We start from the raw sequence: 8,818 nt of genomic DNA, 5'->3' as shown, positions 1-8,818 counted from the left end.
GAACTTATTGAAGACTCAAGACAGCCATAACATTATGATTTTTTACAAGTGTATGTACACTTTTGACCACAACTGTACGTTTAACAAAGGAGTGGGATTTATGAAACACATTTAATTCACCACAAAACATACAAACCATTTCTAGGAGCTCCTTCCCTTTAGTTGTGGGTTGGATGAAGAACTCCTGCACTCCATCCATCCTGGTGACGTAAACCGTTTTCTGCAGCAATAAAAAAAACAATAAAATTTTATGAACAATAAATTCCAAGGTCCTTTATACCCAAGTTAATTTTTAATTTTAAATAGAGTAAAACTCTTAGTGTATGGCAATATTTAATAAATTAGAATATTTTTTTCCAATGAGCCACATTTGTCTGTTTAAAGGTATTTAAGCAGGTATTAAACATGCTTTTCAGAAAATCATTATTTCTGTAATAATAAGTGTTTGTTTTTCTTTTGGTTTTATGTAATGTTCTAATCGTAGCCTGTCACGACAATAAATTGTCCCAGAAGTTATCGCGACAAACGATAATATTGTTGTTTTGAGAGTGTATTTGAGAAATGTAATGGTAACAGCAAAATTAATCCAAGAACACATTCTCAAAGATGAATAAATTTAAAATTCTGATGAACATTTAACACTGGAACCGGAAGACATTTTAAATATCCAAAATAAATGAACAAAACAACAAATAAAATGAATTATGAAGCCTCTGAACAAAATTGTTCTCCAAAAAACGGGGCTAGATGAGTCCAAAGCACCAGACTGAAGACTTTTGTCATCCAGTTTTTGTAGAAAAAGAGACAGAAGAAAAATGCTAAATCATGAAAATGAAAATTATTGACCTTGTTTTAATTTATCATCCGATTGATTTATTGCTTATTGTGACAGGCAGAAAACCCTGATTATTAACAAAGACAGAGGCTTAAAAAATTGTCATAGTGCAATTAATCCATCTGATTTGTTTAATGAATTGAGTTACGGAAATAAATGAAGATTTCTATATTTTAATTTAGCGAATGTGTCCAGGTAAGAGCATATAAATCCTCCTACATATATTCTTTACATCTAGAGCCGTTTGATGGATTAGATCTCAACAGACTGTTAAGTCGCATCGATTCACAAATACAGATGAACACATCAAAAATATCATCAAAAGTACATGGAAAATGTCAAAGATGGCTGAATTATTTACATCAAGAACAAGCGTCGCAGAGTTACGTTCCTACCATTTTGGACATCTTGGATGAACTCCGGTAGATTAAAAACAAAAAAGTCTCAGAGGCAATAAAAACCCGTTGACATGACGGGTAGAGTGTGAACAGTGACTGGAGGAGCTGATAGATTTACTTCCGCTGTTAGGGCCTGGACACACAGCTCCACCCAAAGACAATCCCCCGTCTCAGCAGCTGTGACCTTTGATTGGAGACATACATAAAGTACACATGCTTTTTACACTCCGCCACATCTCAGACGTAGGACCTATAAACTCTGCTGGGAAACGGACAAATTCTGATCCTGTAAACAGGGGAAAAGCTGCAGCAGCACAGGCAGTAGTTAAAAACTATGGGTGTTTTAAAAAGAAAGGTCATACGTGTACGTCATCTGTTTTTGCACCTCTCAGATCGAGTTGAATAAAAGAGTGTGAGGCGCAACGCAATTTTTTTCTCATTTAAAAACCAGGTTTCCGCAGGGATCTTAATGTCACAATAAAACCCAAACATCAAGCTAATCCTACTCAAAAACGCACTTATGTACCCCACACAAAGGAATACATTAAAAAACTCTTCTAGCCCAACAACGAAAACAGTCCAGTTGTGAATATTTATTTTTAGGAGTTTTCAGCTTTTGTTCCTTTTTCCTACTAGTTTGTGAGCTTCTGTCATGTGAGGCTTTGTCATGGAGTCATCTGAGAGCCTTGAACTTCAGTGGACAGACGGGGGATAAACAGAGGCCGATTTTTATTGAAAGTTATAAAGTGTCCAGAGTTTTGCTGCAAGGCTGTTTCACTGTAAGAGGCGTTGGTGCATTGCACGAAGTGAGTTGAATGGTAAAGATAGAGGATTGGTTTTAAGTGATTCAGTGGTCTCTCAAGTTAATAGTTAGGTGGTTAAAACTTGGGCGCCATTGGGTGCTCCAGACTCTCAAAGCTCCAATCCAAACTGGCTTTGAATAGATAAAGTCAGCTAACACTAAGCTTCTTCAAAAGCTCTGACCTTAAACATACTAAAAATCAATGGACCAACCTTAAAGGCGCAGTACTATGTAAAACTGACTTTTTTGTTTCACTTTCCATCATGTTATAAAGTTATCCTTTCATCAAAAACATACCTGTAATCCTTTAGTCACCATGGCAACCATTCAGCTGAGCAAAACGCCCGGTTGGACCTAGCTCCGCCTTTGAGGTGTAGCTCCTCCTTTCTAACCTTCCTCTTCACAGAGCAGCTCTCCCCCGTGACTCCCCGACTCAGTTCCTTCAGACTAGCCAGCAGCAATTAGCATATCGTATAATGCCGTACTCATTATATGAGCTGCTTCTCAATGAAAAATGTTGTTGATATTAATCGAGGAGCCATGTTGTGATGACTTCCTGAAGGCGAAGTTTCAGAATGAACAGAGATTTTAAAGAGACAGAGGCCCAATTTCAAGGTGTTAAATTGCAATGTCAAATTTCTTTTAAGTCATATTTGATATATATAGCATTTTTAGAACAACTGAAGGTGTCATATTTACTTGATTGCGCTATAAAATAATACTGTGTGGATGCAAAACAAGTCATCCTTACCCGTTAAAAGCAGTTTTAGGAAACTAGCCAAAAGTTTAACTTTTCATAAAAACAGTGATTAAATAACTGACTTTGGTGGTATTGTTTTTTTGTTTGTTTTTTTAAAATTGTGATTCAAATACAAACAGAAACGGATGTAGCACACAGACAGAGTCAGGAAGTAGTCTGATTATTTCACATTTTTGAAATGAACATTTTCTATGAATATTAGTAGTTTTCTGCAGGACTAATAAAATCTCTCTTTAAGGCAACAACCAGGGTAAAAATAGACGACTCAAGCAATTTGTCAAAACAGAGAAGACAATGAACCCACAGGGAACACTGAGCGTTCAAATAAGAATAATGGGAACAAATCTTACACTACAAATAGTGTTCTGATAGTGTTAGATCAGAACACTGTTTGATCAGAGTAGAAAAAACAAAAACCCAAGATGGCATTAAAATTCATCTCTGGTTTGAAAATGAGGCTGGGCTTCTGGTTTGAAGTCTTTTTTGGGGCTTCCGTCCGCGTTGAGGAGTCGTGCTGCGGTGTAACCCACGATGGGATACTTGGCTTTGTACGTTCCCTCAAACACGCTGTCCAAAGACTGGAGCTGCTCCTCCGTGAGTCCGGTCTGTAGATGGAAAGATAAAAAAAATAAATAAATCTTTACAGTGCTTTGCAAAACTATTCATACCGGCTGAACGTTTTTTTTGTTGTTGTTTTGTTTTTACATTTGATCACATTTCAACCTCAAACTTCACTGAATTTCATTTGTGTTTTTGTGAAAGACCAATAAAACGTGTCGCTTATCTGCGAAAGGAGGTGGAATGGATAACAATATTAACACATCGATTTCAATTTTTACAAACAAAAAATATCTGAAAAGTGTGGTGTGCACTTCTATTCATGGTATTTACTCTGATAACCCTGCTCATCCTGAACATCAACCACATAGTGAAGCACAGTGATGGCAGCATGATGCAGTGGGGACGCCTTTCTACCAGCGGTGCAACAACTCATCAGTGGATATCAATTAAATGATTAACGATCCAATTACACAGATGCAAAATGTAAATATTGATCCATATCGTCACGTTTAAGATGTATTTGTTCTGAAATTTTCAAATGTTTATTTCAACGCCTGATATCTCAAAGAGCTTCGAAAGAAAATGGTCAAATCATGTTCTAGTTGGTTTTTGTAATGATATTGATGCGAATGGTTTTGTTAAATTAGCAAATCATTTCAATCACAGATTTGTGAATTGAAAACCAAAAGGTTTGACTCAAGTCATACAAAAGGCAATGCTATCAAAAACCAATTTTGAAGACATTCATAAACAAATTTCGGACATATTCTTCCTCTCAATACTGCGGCATTTAGCAAATGGAAATAACTGTAGTAATTCTAACTGGCCTAAAACAGGAGAAGTTTGGCCTGATTTAACGTGAGGTGTGTGCAAGTCTTTTCATTGGGTGTACGAAAGCTTCTGGTTTCTGCTGCATGCTGGCTCCACGGAGCGCCGACCTTCGCCGAGTAGCGTCTGATCGCTGCTGAAGAGGAGAAACTCGAGGGTCATCTTTGCTCCAGAGGAATCTGAATCTGAATCTGTCACAGAATGATGACGATGTTCTGGTGACAACAGCAGGAAGTTTGGTTGTGTTCACTTTGCGAAGCCAAAGCGATGAACAATATCAACTGTCTTCTTGACAATGAAGCTGACGGCATTTATTTCTGCGGAGCAAAGCTGAGATCGCTACGATCTAAACTTTAAGCGAATCTGAGAGTTTTCATTTAAATCGTGGAAAAGATGAACTTACCTAAAACAAACACACTTTCTTTGAAGATATGGTGGCATGATAAATTATTTCCCCTGAGATTTCTTTTGTCACACATTTCTGTTTTCAGATAATATTTTCAATCATTTAGGGGAAATAAATATTCAAACATACCCAGCACAATGTGAAAATACAATAACTCTGCTTAGCTTGCATAAAGTGACCTGTGATTAATCACATTTGAGTAAATTTAATTAGCCACATCCAGACCTAATTACTGCCTGACTTGTAGAACAGACAAATTGTTTCATTGCTGTGACACATTTAACAAAAGAAAAAAAAAGATACCTGAAATTGTGGGGGAAATATTCTGAGGATTAATAAGAGGTGGAAAATTGGCACACTTACAAAAAAATAAATAAATCACACTGATGGCTAAGCATGGCAGTGGCAGTGTGATGGTGAGGGGCTGCTTTGCTTCCTTAGAAACTGGACCACTTGATGTAAATGATGGAACAATAAATTCTGTCATCAAAATTAAGGTTTTTGTGTGTCCTAGTCAAAGCATGCACTTAAATTCAAATGTGGTAAAATTATGCTTAAAAACCCTCAAGTGTAGCTGAAATAAAATCACTGAATCGCAAAGAGAAACGAGAATGTAACAAGTGAAATTATTATTTGAAGGCTGTTTATCTTTTTTTTTGTCTGATATTAAAAATTGCTTGGGGTCGATATGATCATGTGAAAGCAGAGTTCGGGATGGTGTGTGTAATGAGTTTTAGTCTGGTTCAAGCTGTTACGCTTTAGTGGTCATTACTCTTGAAAAATGAAAGGCCCCATTGTGAAAAACAAACTATTTCAAAATCCATATTATGGAGTGGTGCGTTCATGTGAACTGAAAGTGGATGAAAATGCAGATCTGTTTTCGAAACAAAAGAAGGATTGGATATTCTTCTATGTATGGACGCATGTCAATCTGACAACAGTTTGGACAATTAAGAGGGTGGCACCGCCGATCCTTTTGTGTTGCTCACAGTGTCTGACGTCAGGTCTGCTGGGTTCAGGGACATCTTGGCCACAGCTCGGGTGGAGTCCTTCCCAACTAGAGCGTTATATGAAGCATCTTTACCATAAAACTCTGCAATGAGCCAAACAAACATTGGAATGTGGGTTGACAGAAAACTGGTTTGGGTTCAACTATTTCGGAGGTTTTGAAATGTTTTCTTTCATCGTGCTCCACTTTTTAAAAAATACCTTTTCCTTTGGAGACGTCAAACACAACACCTTTTATTGCCATGTAAATAGGCTGGCCTTCCTGAAACAGGCAGGTGACACAAAGGACAGTAAGTTATTCCTTATCACGATTGAACAGAGCGCTCATAAACACATATTTAGGAACCGGGGAGTTATCAAAAGCATAAATTTTACCTCACTGCCGTCGTATCTCTGGAGCTCCTCCTCAGTGAAAAGTCGCACAGGTTTTGTGGCTGGTTTGTAATTTAACTGAACCTCTTCGGCTAAACTCACAGAAAGAAGCACGAACAGGACCCAAACCGGCGTCGTTGCCATGGCAGGGACGTTGTTTGACGGATCTCGTGCGGAAACTCATCCAGGAACTTAACCCTTCGTCATACTTTCGGTGTTGCGTTTGTGAACTCTCGGAAATGTGACTAGTCTTGTCAGAAAAGGTTTGTGGAATTAAATTTATTCAATCAACTACGTAATGTAAGTTTTTAGGTGATTTTATCTTATTTTTGATTCTTTTAAAACTAAACGTATGGATTCCTCTGGATGTCGATGTTGATAATTGTAATCGGTATGTTGCCAGGTCCCTCTTGAAAAACAGATTTAAGATCTCAGCAAGGTTTTTATGTAGCAAAACAAGGATTATTATTATTATTATTATTATTATTATTATTATTATTATTATTATTATTATTATTATTATTATTATTATTATTATTAATATTGTTGTTGTTATTTGTATTTTTATACTTATACGGGTATTTGACTGTAAAACTAGTAAACTTAAGGTGTTTAAATGTGTTGCATAAATAATAAATTTGACATTGACTTACATTAGTTTCTCTGGATATCATTTTACATTTTAGTAGTTGGTATTTGTGGAAGACTGACGACAAATAAATAAATAAATGAGGAAATACATCTGCAAATAAAAATACCCAGATAAGGATTTATACCTTGTTACAGCAAGATAACTGTACAGCTTTTTCAGCATACAACGTAGAAAATAATGACACAAAAAAGACAAGAATTTCGTTATGTAAACTTCTGAACAAAGCACTTGGGTAAAACAAAATTCATTTTTGGAGCGATAAATGGCAATGTAAATAAAAAAAATTTGGTGGTTTTAATTTGGGGGTGGGAGGATTACAATATTGCTGTTTAACGCTTTTACAATAAAAGTATCTTTTGGAGTAAAAAAATTAACTTCAGGGATAAAGAGGCTGCAGTCCAGGGTTCGACTCCCAACCGTGAGGCATTTGCTGACTCTCTCTCTTTACCCATTTCCTGTCTGGTGACTGTTAATAAAGACCTCTAATGCCGGAAAAATACTTTTTTAAAAAACAGAGAGAAGAGCTTTGAACGTTCCCGTGAGCATGTGAACACAGCGATAGGTTCCATCAGACTAAGGAAAGGATGGAGGAAACAAGAAAGCACGTCAAGGAAACAGCAACCTTTAAAGTGTATCGCAGCCTGTAGAGGTGCCTGGTTATCACGGGATGGGCCGCTATTATCGCAACCAAGGCTGCTTGAGTTGGGGGTGGGGAGAGGAGCTGAATGAGTTGGGGGTCTGGGTTGGAGTAGACACCGGTGAACTGGAGCGCACGCCAGGGTTGGCCAATGACATTTCCTTAAACATGCACGCTTTACCTAAAGACAGTTCTGTGAACAATTAGAAACAGCTTCAAGGATTTTACGACAGCTCCAGTCAGAGGGGAAAGAAGAGCGGAGGAATGCCCGGGACGAGAAACAGGAGTTCATACCAACAGGTAACATTATAACTTCCTCTTTTTTTTGTCTTTCACGTTTGTCCAAATAATCCATAAACAACTCTCTTCTCGTCATGTGACTATGCTGTCGAGGACCGGAGCTGAAAACGGCATGCTGCTTCATAAGTCATGTAGTACCACGCTACAAAGCAACAGGTCGTTGTTTAGCTGTTGCCATTTTGGACGGATTTTGTTCAAAGGGCAAAAACATTCGGCGCTGCGATTAAATGTACAGTTATAAAGTTGTTTTCTGTAGTTTTAAGTTTAGCTTCATTAACGGTGTGAGAATAAGTAAAGCTGCTGTAACACAGTAATAAACTAGTGGAGTTTATAAAGTTTGTCCAAATATATAGTGCTACTTCAATACAATAAAATTAAAACTTTAATGACAGTCTTTACGTCCATAACAAGAATAAAAAACAACAGCAACATATAAACCAAAGCAAATAATTTAAAATATTTCTAAAATATAAAACTACAATATAAAGAAAATTCTGAACTGCTTAAAAAGAAATCAAGTACTTATTTAGTTGTGGCAACAAGTTAATATCATAATAAAATAATACTTTATAAAAGTAACAGGAAAAAAAATCCTCAATCATGGCTGCATTTATTACATTGTGAAACATGCTGGGTCAAAACAGTCCAACTACATGTTCATGAATTTGTTCATATACATAAACAAATTCAACGCTGAGTTGACTAAACATTGCCCCAGCTTGTTTGGTTAAATGTTTAGCCTGAAAAAAATATATATTTTAGGAATGGGTTAAAGATAATAAATCAAAATTAATACTGGTTAGCCCATGCATGTTTTTGTGCTGTGGCAGTCCTAATCACTGTTGTGTCATTCATCTCTGTTTACCTCTGCTGATTTCATCAGATGACAGGTCTGGACTGGTGACTGCAGAAGCTGGCAAAATAAAGCTACAGATACAATTAGGAGTTAGTCATGAACTTGCTGAAGATGTTTCACACAGAGACGGGTCTTCATAGTTATCCATAAAAACTCTTTAATGACTCTTTGCATATTTAAAGCTATGTCAAGATCAGGACGCTTTTCTGTTTCTTTTAAATAAACAGTTCAACGATGAAGATTACGAAGGCGACGAAGGCAATGGTCAGTCTCAAGACTCTATCGACGATGTTGACGAGGAGACGGTGCCTGTGGAGTCCAATGGCAACGTCAGACAAGGCAAGCGGCTGTTCCTCGGTTTAATCTGTTTCCGTTAGGAAAGTAGGCACACCTAGCGTCATGG

General features: G+C 37.1%; 3 protein-coding genes across 3 annotated transcripts in view; 1 reads left to right on the top strand and 2 right to left on the bottom strand.

Annotated features, from left to right (window-relative positions):
- Positions 1–322, bottom strand: part of LOC106952046 (ezrin-like) — a 9,949-nt gene extending 9,627 nt beyond the window's left edge. The window contains exon 1 of the mRNA XM_015039906.1: positions 137–322. Within this exon, the coding sequence (XP_014895392.1) occupies positions 137–199 (63 nt within the window). The 5' untranslated portion in view covers positions 200–322. The remainder of the gene's footprint in view (positions 1–136) is intronic.
- A 2,548-nt stretch (positions 323–2,870) lies between these two features.
- nenf (neudesin neurotrophic factor) lies at positions 2,871–6,248 on the bottom strand. The gene is made up of 4 exons (XM_015039899.1): positions 5,974–6,248; positions 5,800–5,860; positions 5,580–5,683; positions 2,871–3,400 (listed from the first exon to the last, which is right to left on the bottom strand). The coding sequence occupies exons 1-4, from the start codon at positions 6,112–6,114 to the stop codon at positions 3,224–3,226; spliced, it is 483 nt and encodes a 160-aa protein (XP_014895385.1). The 5' UTR covers positions 6,115–6,248; the 3' UTR covers positions 2,871–3,223.
- An 805-nt stretch (positions 6,249–7,053) lies between these two features.
- The window catches only part of pacc1 (proton activated chloride channel 1), an 11,605-nt gene continuing 9,840 nt past the window's right edge, over positions 7,054–8,818 (top strand). Inside the window, exons 1-2 of the mRNA XM_015039898.1 lie at positions 7,054–7,559; positions 8,643–8,754. Of these exons, the coding sequence (XP_014895384.1) occupies positions 7,524–7,559; positions 8,643–8,754 (148 nt within the window). The 5' untranslated portion in view covers positions 7,054–7,523. The remainder of the gene's footprint in view (positions 7,560–8,642; positions 8,755–8,818) is intronic.

This window comes from Poecilia latipinna, unplaced genomic scaffold (assembly GCF_001443285.1).
Source record: "Poecilia latipinna isolate Pla-1442-1.1 unplaced genomic scaffold, P_latipinna-1.0 Scaffold489, whole genome shotgun sequence".
Taxonomy (NCBI): domain Eukaryota; kingdom Metazoa; phylum Chordata; class Actinopteri; order Cyprinodontiformes; family Poeciliidae; genus Poecilia; species Poecilia latipinna.
Note: the sequence above shows the minus strand (reverse complement) of the source record. Positions and strands in the feature narration are given on the sequence as shown.